The sequence below is a fragment of the Myotis myotis genome, unplaced genomic scaffold, assembly GCF_014108235.1.
Source record: "Myotis myotis isolate mMyoMyo1 unplaced genomic scaffold, mMyoMyo1.p scaffold_m19_p_9, whole genome shotgun sequence".
In the NCBI taxonomy this organism is placed as follows: domain Eukaryota; kingdom Metazoa; phylum Chordata; class Mammalia; order Chiroptera; family Vespertilionidae; genus Myotis; species Myotis myotis.
Genome location: NW_023416401.1, coordinates 64,663,538 through 64,681,010, shown reverse-complemented (window position 1 = coordinate 64,681,010; position 17,473 = coordinate 64,663,538). Strand labels below are relative to the sequence as shown.

The 17,473-nt window shown below is 48.5% G+C and overlaps 1 protein-coding gene across 8 annotated transcripts in view; it reads right to left on the bottom strand.

Moving 5' to 3' along the window:
• Positions 1–6,994: 6,994 nt before the first annotated feature.
• Positions 6,995–17,473, bottom strand: part of SMOX (spermine oxidase) — a 37,771-nt gene continuing 27,292 nt past the window's right edge. For 5 of the 8 annotated variants that reach the window (XM_036321985.1, XM_036321990.1, XM_036321986.1 and 2 more), the window contains exons 3-8: positions 15,787–16,013; positions 11,607–11,780; positions 10,687–11,446; positions 9,828–9,988; positions 7,909–7,998; positions 6,995–7,468 (exon numbers count right to left, since the gene is read on the bottom strand). In XM_036321985.1, the coding sequence (XP_036177878.1) occupies positions 7,331–7,468; positions 7,909–7,998; positions 9,828–9,988; positions 10,687–11,446; positions 11,607–11,780; positions 15,787–16,013 (1,550 nt within the window). In that variant the 3' untranslated portion in view covers positions 6,995–7,330. Of the gene's footprint in view, positions 7,469–7,908; positions 7,999–9,827; positions 9,989–10,686; positions 11,447–11,606; positions 11,781–14,917; positions 14,958–15,786; positions 16,014–17,473 lie in introns of those variants that run through there. The other 3 variants (XM_036321993.1, XM_036321992.1, XM_036321991.1) reach the window with 3 other exon arrangements.

Here is a 17,473-nt window from a genome sequence, read left to right as displayed (position 1 = left end):
ATCCAGTGGTCAGAGTGAGACCATACGGGATTACAACTCTTCACATCCATAAGAGACACACTCAAGGGGCAGGCTCAGTGAGCACCAAAGCCCCACTGAAGCAAGTCCTGCCCCATAAGGGTGTCTCCTGCACAACAGATCTTCCAGTGTAGACACAGCTGGTCATCACAGCCAATTGGCCTGGAGGTCAATTCCTCCCAGTGATACCAACAGCAATCAAGGGTTAACTACAACAAGACTGCAAACAGCCCACAAAGGGGTGCACGAAGAGCGTCCACCTCAGTGACTGGGGAGGCTGAGCCACTGGGCCCTATAGAACACCTACCACACAAGGCCACTCTATCAACTCAAGGAGACTTAGCAGCTACCCAGTACATAGAAATAAACACAGGGAAGCAGCCAAAATGAGGAGACAAAGAAACAAGTCACAAATGAAAGAAATGGATGAAAGCAAACTACTGGATATAGAGTTCAAAACCATGGTTATAAGGTTACTCAAGAATCTTCTAGAAACCTCCGAGAAATTTGGTGAGAACCTCAAGATATGAAAAAGGACCAATCAGAAATTAAGCATACACTGACTAAAATAAAGAATAATATACAGAGATCCAACAGCAGACTAGAGGATCCCAAGAATCAAGTCAAAGATTTGAAATACGAAGAAGCAAAAAATACCCAACCAGAAAAGCAAAAAGAAAAAAGAACCCTGCCGAAACCGGTTTGGCTCAGTGGATAGAGCGTCGGCCTGCGGACTGAAAGGTCCCAGGTTCGATTCCGGTCAAGGGCATGTACCAGGGTTGCGGGCACATCCCCAGTAGGAGATGTGCAGGAGGCAGCTGGTCGATGTTTCTCTCCCATCGATGTTTCTAACTCTCTATCTCCTTTCCTCTCTGTAAAAAATCAATAAAATATATTAAAAAAAAAAAAAGAAAAAAAAAAAGAAAAAAGAACCCAAAAATATCAAGATAGTGTAAGGAGCCTCTGGGACAACTTCAAGCGTGCCAACATCTGAATTATAGGGGTGCCAGAAGAAGAGAGAGAGCAAGATATTGAAATCTATTTGAAGAAATAATGACAGAAAACTTCCCTTACCTGGTGAAAGAAATAGACTTACAAGTCCAGGAAGCACAGAGAACCCCAAACAAAAGGAATCCAAAGAGGACCACACCTAGACACAGCATAATTAAAACGCAAGGGCAAAAGACAAAGAGAATCTTAAAAGCAGCAAGAGAAAAACAGTTAGTTACCTATAAGGGAGTACCCATTCGACTGTCAGCTGATTTCTCAACAAAAACTATGCAGGCCAGAAAGGAGTGGCAAGAAATATACAAAGTGATGAATGCCAGGAACCTACAACCAAGATTACTCTACCCAGCAAAGCTATCATTTAGAATTGAAGGTCAGATAAAGAGCTTCACAGACAAGAAAAAGCTAAAGGAGTTCATCACCACCAAAACAGAATTATATGAAATGCTGAAGGGTATTCTCTAAGAAGAGGAAGAAGAAGAAAAAGGTAAAGATAAAAAATTATGAACAACAAAGTGACAACAAATACATATCTATCAACAAGTGAACCTAAAAATCAAATGAATAAAAAACCTGATGAACAGAACAGACTGGTGAATGTAATAGAATCAGGGGCATGGAAAGGGAGCAGACTGACAATTCTTGGGGGGAAGGGGTTGTGGGGGGTGCAGGAAGAGATTGGACAAAGAGCTTACACCTATGGACGAGGTCAGTGTGTGTGTGGGGGGGGGAAGCCTGGAGTGGGGTGGGAACCGGGTAAAGGGGAGCTATAGGGGGGAAAAAGAGGAACATCTATAATAATTTGAACAATAAAGATTTAAAAAAATAATAAAAAAATAAAAATAAATAAAAGGCTGATAAAATCTTTTAAAAAAAAGAAAGAAAAAAAGTCTAACCCAAGCTAATTAAGTAAAAGGGGAACCAATAGCTGGTGTTTCGGGAAAGGGTACTGAAGTGGCTCAGAAATGGGAAGGAAAAGCTGGGAAACATCCGGTCTTGATCACGGCCTTGACCTAGGCATGGACAGATGACTATGTGACCCCATATGCCCCACACGAGAGGAGGAAGATAACAGATCCAAGACAAAAATTAGTAATGGGCTTTGCAGTGAAATGGAGTGGGAACACCCAATCCAACAGATCAAAACCACTCACATACTGAGCTCATACTGAAATAAAACATGCCTGGCATGATCCCCTAACGGAGATCCAAATCTTGAACACACTTACAAAATCAGTGTTCAACAATCACCACTAGAAATGGGAGGCCAGAACAGCTTTTCTATCCATCATCTCCAGCTATACATTATGAAGCAGGGCTGTGACCAGCCCTTTCTTTCTTTCTTTTTTTTAATGTTTTTATTTATTTTAGAAAGAGAGAGGAAGGGAGAGGGAGAGAGATAGAAACATCAATGAGAAACAGATTGGCTGCCTCCTGCACACCCACTACTGGGGATGGAGCCCACAACCCAGGCATGTGTGCCGACTGGGAATGGAACCGGCAACTTCTCATTGCATGGAATGACCCTCAACCAACTAAGCCACACTGGCCAGGGCCAACCTTTTCTCTGTTATATGACATACCTAACATGAATTTAGATGTCCTCGATGCCACCTTGGTATGGCCACAAATCCTCTGTTTGATTTTCCTACACAAATCACGAGGAGCCTCCGCAAGCAGCCCAGCCAGTCATTATGAAAAAAGCACTGCCTCATGTAAACACCACCATTATGTTCGGCAGACCATTCATTAGACAGGCAGCTCCGGAGAACTGCACAAGCAGCCCACCTCATTCTGCGCCTCAGGATTACCCTCGGGCTCATCCCGACAGGCCCCAGTGAATGCAGGGTGACTCACACCAGAGACGCTTCACTCCTATGTTTGTGGGCAGGGCAGACATTCCAAATGGTTCTCATCAAGTGGGAGCTAACATACTGCTCACCTGTCCAGTAGCAGCAAAGATAGTATCTGCCAAGTGCCCCAGGCCCCTTGAGGGAACATTTCTGAGGCTTCCACAAACCCACAACCGAACACCTTGCCCAAGGATTTACTGATGCTGATAGCACAGGAAACAATGCAAACAATTCTACACAGAATCCAGTGCCAGGAAAGAACTTTCCTTTCAACTGACCTTCCACAGGTGATAGGAATTGGAGAGCAGGTGTTGGCCTGAGCATGCCACATTTTCCACCTCTGATCGAGTCCTTTGGGTTTCAATCAAGGCCTGAGCAGCTTCAGAAATAGTCCCAGCGAGGAACTCATGCTGTGTTGCTCCTGGTGCATCTAGTCTCTCCTCCCTTTTCGAACACTCTTGCTTTTCTTTATCTGCTTTGAATCTGCTTTTTTAAAATTTTTATTGATTTCAGAGAGGAAGGGAGAGGGAGAGAGAGATAGAAACATCAATGATGAGAGAGAATCATTGATTGGCAGCCTCCTGCACACCCCATACTGGGGATCAAGCCTGCAACCCAGGCACGTACCCTGACCGGGAATCGAACCGTGACTTCCTGGTACATAGGTCAATGCTCAACCACTGAGCCACGCTGGCTGGGCTGAATCTGCTTTTGAAGTTGCAACTCGTAAGTGCTACCCACATTACACAAGTATTTTCTATGAAGGCAATGCATTGCAGGGCTGGCTGCTTTGGCAAACTCTCCAAGGCCACCCCTCCTGCACTGGTACCCATCTGTGTCCCCAAGTCACCCCCACTTTCCTCCCAGGGTCACTTCCTTCCCCTTGAGATGACACAACCCCACACAAGTCCTTCTGGGAACCTGGATGTCCTCTGCTCGTAAACAATCCCCGCCTCCCTCATGAGGCCTCAGATGCCCAGAGGAGGGGGCGCAGACAAGGGGTCTGGTAAACGGCGGCATCCTATGTAAATGCAAGGCCAGTCCCTATCACCAGACAGCAGGGCATCAGTAGGTCCTTCCTCCCTTGTCTGCTCTCACAAGGCAGCATCTCTGTTGCAAGGAAGAAATTCTCTGGGTCAACACAACACTATGTTTTGGGATGGGAGGAGCCAGAGAAGAGTAGCCTCAGATTCTTTTTTAAACTTTTTAAATGGAGTTATATCATGCACACAGAAAAGTACATATATCTTCAGTATATAACCCAATGCGTTTATACCAATGTATAAATGTAACCACCCTCTAGATCAGCCGTGGGCAAACTACGGCCCGCGGGCCAGATCCGGCCCATTTGAAATGAATAAAACTATTGGAAAAAAAAGACCGTACCCTTTTATGTAATGATGTTTACTTTGCATTTATATTAGTTCACACAAACACTCCATCCATGCTTTTGTTCCGGCCCTCCAGTCCAGTTTAAGAACCCATTGTGGCCCTCGAGTCAAAAAGTTTGCCCACCCCTGCTCTAGATCAAGATATGGAACATTCCTCCAACCCATAAAGCACCCCCACACTCCCTCCCAGACATTACCCATCCTCTCATTTCTAGCATCACAGATTAGTTTTGCACATTCTTAAACTTCATATAAAAGAAAATATATGGTATATACAAGCATACCTCCTGAGAGATACTGTGGTTTGGTCCCAGAGCACCGCAATAAAGTGAGTGTCGCAATAAAGCAAGTCATCATCTTTTTGCTGATGGAGGGCTTGCCTTCAGTTGGTAAAAACTTACCATCTACAAAGCGCAATAGAGTGAAGAGCAATAAAACAAGGTATGCCTGTAGCCTTGTGTCTGGCTTCTTTCACTCGACATATTTTTGAGATCAATACATGTCACAAATAGCAACTCATTTATTCCATTGGTATGCTAGCATTCCACTGGACGAATGTACTGCGTTTTGTCCATTCTGCTATTGATGGACAGCTGAGCTGTTTCCAGTTTTTAGCTATTACAAACTGCTTTGCTATGAACATTTAGTGCGTATTTTGGGTGGATGCAGGCACTCATCATTTCTCAGGAGTGGAAAGGCTGGTGGGCATGTACCAGCTTTAGTAGAATCTGCCACACGGTCTCGGCGTGGCTGTACCCATTTCCACTCTCTGCAGCCATGAACCTAGGAGGGGGGTTGGTGGTGTTGTTTTATTTTGTTTTGTTTTGTCCCATTTTCTTCTGGATGGCACAAGCCTCTTTTCATTGTGCAATAGAATGAGCCTGCACTATGGAGTCAGACAGACTGCGATTCAAGTCTCAGCATCACCACCTACCTGAGTGGCACACACTACCTGAGTAGTGTGTTACATTACTAACCCTGGGAGGTTTTGCTTCCCATGGGGATGTATCGCCCTCCCCCGCCGGAGATGTCCAGCATTTACAACTGACATCTTGCCTGGCAGGTGGTTAGCACTGAGCAAATATTCTCTCCCTCCCTCTTGCCCACACCAAAGCTCCCCGCGTGCAGTCACCAAATAAAATGTTTCAGGCCTTTTCACCCTCAAGGAGTCCTTTAAAATTCCTACCCCTGTGATCCTGAGAATCTACTTACGACTTTCTTCCCCATTGCTTACATGATGGGCCACTTCTGGCCATCCCATCACAGCTAGCGGCGGAAACCCAGGACAGGGGGAGCGTCCACGCTGGGTCAGTGCCTCCCAAAGTGAAATTAATAGAAGGTCCTTCCCACAAAGTAACCTGAGGCCAGGAGGGATACAGACACTCTGTGACCAAAGTAAGGTCCAAATTTACATCGTCTGTTTAAGTACTAATTATAGAAAGACCACCAAGATACATTATCTTAACTAAAGGAGCAAAATTTAGACAGGATGACTACTTTGTCACTTTTGTATAAAAAGGACAGAGAAGGGTATATATCTCTACTGACATACCTAGAAATGGATATCTGTGGGGAGATGTTTCAGGGTAGCCTTTTATAACTTTTGAGCTTTGAGAACCACATCAATAGCTCCTCTATTCAAAATATTTTTAATGTCTATACTTATATATTTTTAAGTTGTACATCAGGTGAATATAAATCCCTGACATAAATTCCATGAAGATCAACCCTGGCAGAGCAAGATGCCTGCTAGACATGTGCGTGCAGGTGAGTGTGCATGCAGGTGGGTGCAGGCAGGCATGTGCACAGGTGTGTCTACACATTGTACAGTCCCATCATAACCTGAGGTGATGGGGGAGAGGATGTAGAGTCATGTTAAGGGCAGTGCCCTAAACGTCCAAGAACAAGACCCAATCTAAGCTCATACAGAGTTAAACCAGGGGGCCCGCTTGGCTTTTCACAACTTCCCCCACCACCCAACCCTTCAATTCTATAGGATTCAAACTCTATCAATAGAAAGCTGGAGTAAAAATATGACTAAATGTTCTTTCAGGTTCAATGCATATGTGTGTAGAGGCAGCTGTGTGTAGGGTGTGAGATAGTGTATTTGTGTGGGGGGAGGGCAAGTATGTAAGGGGTGTGTTTGTCTATGTGTGTGTTTTCACTCAGCAAAAAGAGCAGAAAAGACTACCCCCCTATAAGGGGTAGGCCCTTTGAACACAATCGGTGGGAAACACTGAGGGATATCCACTTGCCCCAAAAATGGCCAGACTGTCACCTTCCCAGAAGTCAACAGAGGCCACCTGAGGGCCTGACCCAGGGCCCAGAGCCAGGTGATGCTGATTAATAATTAACATAGCTGATCTTGGCACGGAGCCACAACAGGTGTCCTCTCCCACGGAACGCACCTTCATCCATGTGGCCATGTCATCCAGTTAAGCTCTGAGAAGTCCAGTAAAGGGCCAGAGGCAGTTCCAGGCCTATCCTGAAGGAGCTGGGGCTGAGTAGTGAGGGGCCCTTATCTCAGAGGGGCCTCTCCAGGAGGAAGGCAAACCACCACAAAGGAGTGAAGGGATATCCCTTCCCGTCAAGGCAGGCACAGCCAGGCCACAGCTCCCCCACCATCCTCTCACTCAAAGGAAGTGTAATAAACCACACACACACACACACACACACACACACACACACACACTAGTAGACGTCTGAGAAAAAAACAGGAGGAGCTGAGGAGCACAGGAAGGACAAGCCTCTTTTATTATCCCAAAATGCAAAGTATTGAAGGCACTTACAATAACAAGGTGGGAGGGGAGGGGGGCTGGTAGGTCAGAGGTCAGAGCACAGAGGTAAATCAACAGGCCCCACCCTAGTCACCACCCGGCATGGAGAAAAGGAAAAGCTACAAAACCAGGTCTGAAGCCAGTCAGGGTGTCTAGCTCTACAAAAGGTACAAATCATTCTACAGAGGATTAGGAAATTAGGGGCACATGGCATCAAGAGGCAGGGTTGGCAGTCACGAGTTAGTGGTTCTTTAAGGAACGCACTCAGCAGTAACAAGGGACCTCAGGTCCCCTGCTGGAAGAGGTCTCTGTACATCTCGATGAGACGAGCAGCTTCACGCTGTCCAGAGAGCAGAGCACCATGGGTGGTAGAGTAGTACTTGCGGTGGGTGGCCTCACCTGAGAACAGCACCTGCATGGGCTGGGAGGGGGATAGGGAAATGAGGGTGGAGGAGTAAGAGAGGCCAAGAGTCTACCTATCTGCTCCAGAAATCCCCATCCATACTATAAGTCAGAGGTATGAGTAAGCAGGTATTGCTGCTTCCACAGGATGAGGAGTTGCCCACCCCACGTGGCCACCTTCCCCTGCTTCTGCCCCAAGCACCAGGCCTCAGTTCTGTCTGCTCTGCGGCTTTTAGAAATTCTGGCTCTGCAGTCTCAGAGGTTCACTGTCCCTCTTTACCAGTGAACTCAGAGAAAGCAGTTTAACCTCCCTAAGTCTTGGTGTTCTCATCTGTAAAATGGGTTCATACCACTGCTTCTGAGGGTTGTTGAAAGGATTAAGTGAAATAATGTATCTAAAGCACTTAGAACCTGGAAGAACATAAGCACTCGATAAAGTTAGGTGGTAATTTAACAAACCTTTATGGAGCCCCTGTTAGGATCCAGGGACTGTTCTGGGCACTTGGAAGATAAAAGGTGACCAGGCTGCTGCTTTGAGGAGCTTCCTTGCTGGTGGGGAAGCCAGACACGAAACCCAATTATTAACAGTGTTATATGTGACGTGATGGGTGTTTGAGTGAGGCGCTGAGAGCCTAGAGGAGAGGCTCATGGTTGGGGGGACACACAAAGCTTCCCAGACGACAGGACCTTTGGACTGCTTCTTGGAAAACGCTGGGTAAATAAACAGGCAAAGGACAGCAGGAAGAAGGAAAGGGGGCAAAAATGCAGCAAAGCAGACCGTGTTCAGGGGACAGGGACAATTTTGGTAGAGCCAGGCCTCAACCTCGAGAGAGCAGGCTGTCCAGCTGGGCTCCAGGCAAAGCACAAGTGCTCACATCTGAAGCTTGAATTTGGACTTTCCCAGGGCTTCTCAAACGGAATGTGCAAAAGCACCAACTGGGGACTCTGGCAGAGTGAAGTGTTTAACTCAGCAGGTCTGGAGTGGACTGCGAGCCCGCATTTCTAACACATTCCCACGTGATGCTGGGGCTGCTGGTCCACAGACCACCCACTTTGAGTAGCGAAGCTTTAACCCACCAACAAGGAGCACACAGAGCGGGTGAAACTGAAAGGGGGGACCCATATTATGGCAGAGGGCAGGCTGCCTACTCCCACACCCATTCTCCTTTCTCTTCAGTAACAAAGCCCTGATTTTTAACAGGGTCCACTGCCATCCAGAATAAAAATGATGTATCCCAGCCTCTCTTGCAGCTGGTATAGTCATGCGGCTAAGTTCTGGCCAATCAGCTTCAGTGTACTGTTGCTTAGAGACACTGATCCAGCCCCATGTGTTTTCCCCCCCACCCCCCCGAACTTCCAACCTGAAATGCAGATGAGAGAAGCAGCCTCTGCAGCCCTCTTGGACCACTAGGAGGCCTTGAAGATGAAGCAGGTTGCTAATGGTATGAGGTCCTGACACCTACTCTGGATTTCCTTTTGTGTGATGGAAGTAAACTTCTGTCTAGTTTAAGCCACAGCTATTTTTATTTGGTTTTTGCTTCTTAGGAGGATGGCTGTAGCAGCAGTGAGGTCCTTGTCCTTTCTCCCCAGAGCACAGCCAGGGCAGGCACCATGCACCTTGCTGGTTGGTTGACTCCACATTTGGCGGATAGAGAGAGGCCAGTGGAAGCACCAACTCCACCAAAAAATCGTTTTAAATGTAATTCTGTTGGGGTTTTAGCATTTATTGTGTGTGCAGAGAGGGACTCAAAAATACTTTATGGGGACAGAAATATATATATAATTATTTCTCTCCTAGTTATTATCTTTCTCGATGTGTTATTTATTATAAAGTTGATATAATTTGGGGGAGGAGAAGTATTCTCAATTTTATATCCTAAAACATCTTGGCAGGTGGGCTGAAAACATACTGGGGAAACTTACTTTCATTGAATCAATGCTCTCCTATAGAGCTTCCCATGATGATAGGAATAGTCTATAGCTACATAATCGAACATGGTAGCCACCAGCCACAAGTGGCTACTGAACCTGAAATGGAGGTAGTGCAACTGGGACCTAACATTTTAATTTATTAATTTAAATTTTAATTAATCACATGAAATGTGACCAATGCCTACCATATTGGACAGCGCAGCATTACATGGCCGTTTTTATCATCTCAAGAAAGTGTTTAACGCCTCAGTTTGATTCCATCTTTTCTTCCAGATGTTAAGTGCATAATTTCTTGTTTTCTCTTCCATTACAGGAGGTATTCCACCCCTGTCTCACTTGGTACCCCTCCGTGAATACACTTCCCCCTCCTCCGCCTGGACAAACACACATGCAGAATACGCACAAGCAGCCCTCCCAGGCCTCCTCGCCCTGCCCCCCACACTCACCGCGGTCTTGGAGCTCTCGGTGTATGGCAGGGGCTTGGCCAGCTTCTCCACGTCGGTCCCCGTTGAGCCCACCTGCGTGTACGAATAGGAGCCTCGGAAGTAAGGGTTGCTGCCCCAGGCCGAGCGCAGGATTCGCCGAGGTTTGGGAATGTTGGGGTTCCCTGTTGGAGAGTCAGAAGAGCCAAGAGGAAGGAGGATAAGCAATGGCCACACAAAGACACCCTGAGTAGAGCACTCCCCGTCCACCTCCGGGGTTCCAGGAGGGCCGGGCTGCTGTGGAGAGGCTTGGGGGATGGAGGAGGGAGGCCGAGTTCAAGCTGCGTACCCCTTGCCTCCTTGTGACCCCGGCAAAACACCTCATCTCCCTGGGCCCTAATTTTCCTACTCGAGAAACATTCTAGAATCTAGATAATCCTGTTTCCTTCCAACTTCAGGGGTTCCTGTGGGGCTTTCCCAGGATAGTGGCTGAAAGATGTTCCACTAAAAGAATCCGACAGTAAAGCACAAATCCACCTCTTAGCAAGGCAATGGCTAGGATGCGGGCAATCTGAGGTTTTGCGGTGACATCCCAGTTTTTACCATCAACCCTTAGAAGAAACACAGAGCCTATGGTTTGGGGTGTCTCCGGCTCCAGACAGGGGGGAGAGAGCCCACAATTTAGGAGCCCAAGGCTGAGACGTGGCGGCCGGTGGCAGCTCTCCCAGTGGCCGTGCCACCTCAGTTTCGCAATCTGTGGAGAGGAGAGCGACCACACGGTTCATGGGATTCAGAGGGTCTGGCCAGGGATGGTGGGTGGGTGGCTGGAGAGGTGGGTGGCTGGAGGGGCGGGTGGAAGCAGGCAGCGGGCGCAGGGCCGCACCTGTGAACTGCCGCAGCATCTCTGTGCAGATCTCGGCCACCGCCTCGTCGTCGCACTTCTCCATGACGAGGGCCTCCTCCCCACAGATCCAGCCGCTCAGCACGTGGCCGTAGCGCTCGGGCGGGTAGAGGACATCGAAGCCGCAGATCTTTCGGTACCAGAGCTCCGGCGGGTAGGTGAGGGTGCGGCTCTCCGCCTCGTCCTCCCACACAAACTGTAAGCTGTTGCACTCGGGGCCCCAGAAGGGCTCCTCAAACTCCAGGAAGATCTTGTCGGTAGTGCCGATGCCCAGGCGGTGGATGGCAGCCACCTTCTCGGCGGGCAGGCCCGGGCAGAAGAAGCTGGCATGCTGCTTCTTGAGCACGCCCAGCGACACGGTCACGATCACATGGTCGGCTGGGATCACCTCGCAGTCCTCGCACTCCACCAGCACCGGCCACAGCTCGTCCTCGTCCGGCCCGTGCCCCTGAGGCTCCCCGCCTCCCTGGCCGCCCTCGCCGGCGTTGTGATTGTGGTCACCCTCACCACGGGGCTCGATCTCGGGACCCCGGGGGCGGCCCGAGGCCTGGTCCCAGTGCACGCAGCGGACGGCTTTCCCCAGCTGGATGACATGGGCCGGGATGCCCTCGGCCAGCAGCTCCACAACCCGCATGAAGCCCGAGGGGATGATGTGGTGGGCGCCGGGGATCTCCGTCCACTCCCCGAAGGCGCTCAGGGACACCTCGTCCATGCTGTGCGAGCTGCTCTCGCAGCTCTCCACCTGTGGGAAGAGCCAGAGAGGAGCCAGGTGACTCACAGGGCTGGGCAGGGGGCAGGGCTGGACCTCCGGGCAGCGTGACGTCCTCGGACCCAGATTCCCAGGAATGGCCTTCCGGGCTCTGGCACCTATACTCAACTGAGCTCCCACCGGGCAACGATACCTTCAGGTACTGCTGGATCATGGCGAGCTTCAGGCGCTTGGTGGCCTCCGTGTCCTCAGGGTCGTTCCGGATGCGGTTGCGCACCTCCTCCCGGGTGAACACCCCCACGCTGTTCTGACTCTCAGCATTGACTGGTTTACCGTGCCGAAAGAACTCCTGGGTCAAGTTATAGACCTGCCGGGGAGACCCGAGGGGCTGAGCACACACTCCCTCATCACCCTCCATCTCAGGCCCAAGGGCCCCAACACTTCCCAGATGTCCCCAGAGAGGCCACGCCCACAGCCCCCTCCCTTGGTGCCTCAGGTGGTGCTCCCCACTGCACTGAGACTCAACAGGGTCCTGGTTCAGGGATGGCAAGCTCCCCCCGGGGGCAGCCAGCCTCCTCCGACACCGCCCTCTAAGGCCACCCGGGCCTGTGAGGGAGCTGGGCCCCCGCTTAGAAAAGGGAAATGTCTGGTGCCTGTACAGTTTGTGGGAAAGGACCCACCCCTCGTGGGTTCTACGTGGCCAAGCCGACAACCCACTTTAGAACCTAGATCCGCACACTTTTCCCTTTTCCAGGAACCAAATGCACAAACCGCTTCCCTGCCACCTCTGCCCAAGCCTGTCTGCTTCGCTCTCTCCCGAGAGGGCAGTCTGGGGCGGTGGCCTGGCCAGTGTTTTGAGGGAGATGGAGCAGAAGGGGCCCTGAAGTCTGATCTCCCAGGAGACACTGCCTGGCTCTGCTCAGATCCACACAAGGTGCTCCCTTTACGGTGGGACTCAGACTCAGGTAAGGAAGATGCCATGTTGGGGCAGGGTATGTGGAGGGCAGGGAGGCCCCAGTGCGCCAAGGAATGGGAATGCACTTCACAGGCATATTTTGTCAAGAACTTCAACCCACACCTCATCAACAGAAAGAAATGAACAACCCCTGGCCTACTGCCTTCCTGCCTTTGTGGTATATCACCCCCATCAAACACTGGGCAGGTCTCCCTGAGGAAAGGAAGCCAGTCCTGGATCAGGCATGGGATTCCCCAAAAGGCAAGGCTTAAGCTCCAACATTCATCAGCAAACGTTCACTGGGCTCTTTGCCAGACACAGGTTGTAAAAGTAAGCTAGACAGACAGAGTCCTAGACCCCTGCCCTAAAGTTGGGGAGACACCATAAAATGTGCTGTGACAGGAAAGAGCCCAGGATTTGTGAGATCAACCCAGATAACCGTGGACAGTCAGGATAGAGTCAGGTTGGCAGTGGGAGGGAGAGGACAGGTATTTCGGACAAAGGAACAGCATATTCAAAGATGAAAGAGAGGAAGAAGGGGAGAGAGAACGTAAGATGCCTTGTGCTAAAAGTGGTTCAATGTTGCTGAAGTGAACAGCACGGAAAGAGATAACTTTGGAGAGGCAGGCAGGAGCCCAGCATGAAGGACTAAGGGGCTTGTCAAGGACTCTGGACTTTATCCAAGGCCCTGGCATCATTGAAGCGTTGTGAGCACAGCCACACACTCCCTCTCCCTCCCAGAACACTGGAAATGCAGGCTCCCTGGCCAAACATCTGGGGCTGGTGCCTATTAACGGTGTGCTTTCCTTCCTAAAGTGTTTGAATTTGGTCAAGCACACACATTCATGGGAATGATCTGCCCTTTAACCCAGCCCTGGCATAGACTTTTGGGCTGCAGGGTGGAGGAAGAAAGGCGGCATTGCCCATTCCCAACCATATATCTCCACAGGAGATACAAACATGAGTTAAACGCCTCTGAAGTGTAAAATATAAAGAAGTAAATGAGTGAAATTGTTTATATTTCCTCCCTTCAGTCACAAGATGCTGGGCGCTTGGCCTTAACTAGAGTTCTCAGCAAATTCCTCACCCAGTGCTGCTGCCAAGGAGTCAGGCTTTCAACCTGCCTCCTCCTCCATGGGTGTTTCCTTGGGTGATAACCAACATGGTACCCAGTCCTTACCTTATGTTGACTAGAGGCCAAAATGCCAGCTGAGTAACAAATTCAGTCCATCTACGTGACTCTTCACCAGTGAGGACAGCCTTAACTGAATATGGGTTTTTCATATGGGTACAATCGCCTGCCCTGGGTCAAATGACACCTTCCCAATGTCGCCCAAGGGAAATGAGACAAGCCTGTAACAGCTAATACCCCAGTTCCCATTAAGCACTTTTCATCAGGATCTCATTTAGTCCTCATGACACTATAAAGTAGGTATAACTATGTCCATTTTACAGATGAGGAAAGTAAGGCTCAGAGAGGCTCAATAACTTGCCCGAGATTACACAGCTAATAAAGGGTCAAACTGGTATTTGAATCAAGATAGTCTCACTCCAGAGAGTGAGCTCTATACTATTGCAACTCATTTATTTGTTAACAAATATAATGCATTCAAATGAGAAGCCCTTCAAAGTCATCACCTTTGGAGGAGGCTGCCTATCTGTTAGGAAACCACCCTCAGGCAGGGCTTCCCGTGCTTAGAGCGCACCACTTCAGAACAGCCTCCAGCATCGGTGGACAGCCACACAGGGAGCTCTATCTCTGGACCTCATGGTTAACACCCTTTCCTTCTCACATAAAGCATCACCACCCAGACCAATAACCCACCTTATCCATCTTACTTTCTACAACTTACACTCTTGATTTTCAAATATCAAGCCCACAGCAGAAGTTGATGATGATCTATTTTTAAGGGTTTAAAAGAGCAAGTCAGTCATGGACCCTAAGAGTCATTCTCAAAAGGCATCCATGCTTGAAATACTCACAATCAGAGCATGACTGATTCCCAGTAGACCAGGAAGTTCCATTTTGAAGAATACTAGTTCTTATCTACTCATGAACAATTCCGTCTCTTTGTACATGAGTGAAAACACATAATACCATGGGATTGCACACAACATACCTTGTGGGTGCACACACACTGAGCCAGCCTCCCTAAGCAGGAACTACCCCAAAACAAAGGTCATATCTCCTTTCCCATGCCCATAGAAAATGTACAATAGGTGTTTGTTGGCCAATCTGTGGGCCTACAGTGAAGGGTTGTTATATTATAACAACAAGGTATCAGAAAACAGGGCCTACATCAGTGATGGCGAACCTTTTGAGCTCGGCGTGTCAGCATTTTGAAAAACCCTAACTTAACTCTGGTGCCGTGTCACATATAGAAATTTTTTGATATTTGCAACCATAGTAAAAAAAATATTTATATTTTTGATATTTATTTTATATATTTAAATGCCATTTAACAAAGAAAAATCAACCAAAAAAATGAGTTTGCGTGTCACCTCTGACACGCGTGTCATAGGCTCGCCATCACGGGCCTACATGTTACCTTGCTTGTCCAGTGCAGTTCACAGCAACACTGAAAGATACTAAAAATATTGACATAATTTTTAAAAACCTGGTAAGACAAGGATGTGTGCCACTTCTATCCAACACTATACTGGAGATACTGGCCAGAAAATAAGGCAAGAAAAATAAATAGTCTTGGGCTGTGCTGTTCAATACAGTAGCCACTAGACACTTGTAGCAATTTAAAATTAAATAATTAAATATTTACTTACTCAGTTTTACTACTACATTGCAAGAGCTCAAGAGCCACATGTGGCTAATGACTACAATACTGGATAGTACAGGCATAAAACATCTCCATTATTGTAGAAAGTTCTATTAGACAATGCAGGTCTGAGGATTAGAAAGGAAAAAATAAAATTCTCATCTATTTTTGTATAGAATTATATACATAAAATTCCAAAACATTATTAGAATATAAATTAACATATTAACAGATATAGTATTAGAATTAAAATAATAATTTACCAAGGTAGTTGAAATCAATATGTAAAATCAGTTATAGTTCTATATTCCAGGAACAACTAGAAAATAAAATTGTTTTTAAATTACCATTTACAAGAGTACCCAAAAGCAATAACAACAATCACTGCCTAAGTACCTAGTAATAAATCTAATAAAAGATGTTTAAGGCCTTTCTGGAGAAATATTTAATCATGTGTACCAACAATCTCTTAATTAGTAGTTCTCTACTCATCATCTTCATTCTATCCACAAATGGTCCTGATATTCCAAATGCAGGGCCGGAGAGTGTGCAAGGACATGACCAGGATCTTAAAGGACTTCCTGCACACTGCCAGGGGGTTCCCTGCCCCTACTCAATGCCTAGCTGGCCTGTTAACACCTCACCTCGTTGTATAAATCGCTGAATTCCTCAACCACGTCCTTGGGGATCCGGCGGCCGTGGTTGGTAAGGTAGCAGGCCACGCCATTCTTGGAGTAGAGGCTGATGCGGCCCACGCTGCGCTCCCCATCGGTGGTCTCTTCCAGAAGGCCATTGGCTTCTGCTAGATGATAGATGGGATTCCCCTGGGAGCCATGGATCCAGGTGGCTCCCAGCTCAAAGGTCGAGTGTCCTGATGGTGACAACAGTAAGACCTTAGAGGCGTAGGAATTTCTTCAGAGAGGGCTAGAACACTGCCTCACCCTCCTTCTTCCAGGAGAATCATTCCACCCCCACAAAAGGAAAGATGGGGATTAGGGTCCCCCTCTGGCAACCAACCAAAGTTTGCAGTGAAACTGTATGTGGCACAAAATGGATTCCACGTTATAGCTGAGATAACTGCTACCTGAATGACTCAGTGATTTGCCCCAGAGTCACCACACTGGACTAATTAGAAGTGGGTAGCCCAGAGGACACCAAAAGCCAAAAACCCAGTGCCCTGCTTCGAGTGCGTTCCTGGTGGGCCCTGAGGGCATTTTTTTACTAATCAATCTTTAGAGCCTCAGGTGTGAGGCTCCCTAAGAATCTTGCCTCGTATTAGCTCCCAATAGGGACAGAATAGGGCCAGCATCCTGGAGACCCTACTAACCCTGGGGACCCTCCCCAGGGCAGAGCAGGGAGCTCCAAGTCACACAGCCACTGGGAGGTAATGTCTAGGAATATGGTACCCTTCCTGGCTCCAGACGCTCAGCAAAAACAGGAACAAGGGGAGTAGCTTGAGGTCAGCTGCAAGATCAGTGTCACAGCCCTATCCACGAGGCTCTGCCAGGAGGTGGGGCAGCCCAAAGCAGGTCCCAGTCCGAGGATATTTCCTATCCTTTCCCACATGCTTCTCCGCCTGCGTCATCCTTGCTACACCGCTGCATCCGAAGAGTACCAGTTACTATCTCCAGGTCTACACACAGTGTCCCTGGGGCCTCTCGTCCTTGACCCCTGCTCTTATCACTGAGATTCACAGCTACAATCTCACACTCCAGCTAGCCCAACTGCAGCTTGGGCTTTCAGCCCTGGGTGTCAGCACACACAACACATGCACATATGCCCTTGCCTGGACACGCTCTCCCCTCTCCTGGCAGGTCTGCCTTGGTGTTCCTCACATATATCATTCCATACTTATCACCTCAGCCTTCTCACTACTATCCAACCTCCCCCAACACTTGAGACCCACCCAACCTCCCTCTCCCAGGGAAGGCTTCCTGCCTGATTGTGCATCCTCTCAGGCTCCTGCAGCCCCATCTCTCCCTCCTCACTACCTGTACCATCATTTCACTGCACAGCATGTCTTGGCTGTCAGCTATCACTGCTGCCTTCTTCTGCTTCCATCTCAGAATGTCTTATCAAGACTCAAGAACCACAAATGCAGCAGCCCCCTCTCTAAGACTCCAGGCCACAAATGCAGCAGCCCCCTCTCTAAGACCTTAATCAGGTGTTAAGCAAAGAGTCTCCCCCTTCCCTGCTGGCTGTCCCCACATTTACAAGTGCCTTGGATGCACTTTCATCCTTACTGCTAACATACTCTCCTGCGTGTGCCAGGGGACAACAGATGCAACTTCATGTACGCTGTCCAGTACATGCTATAGGGGAAGAGTCCTC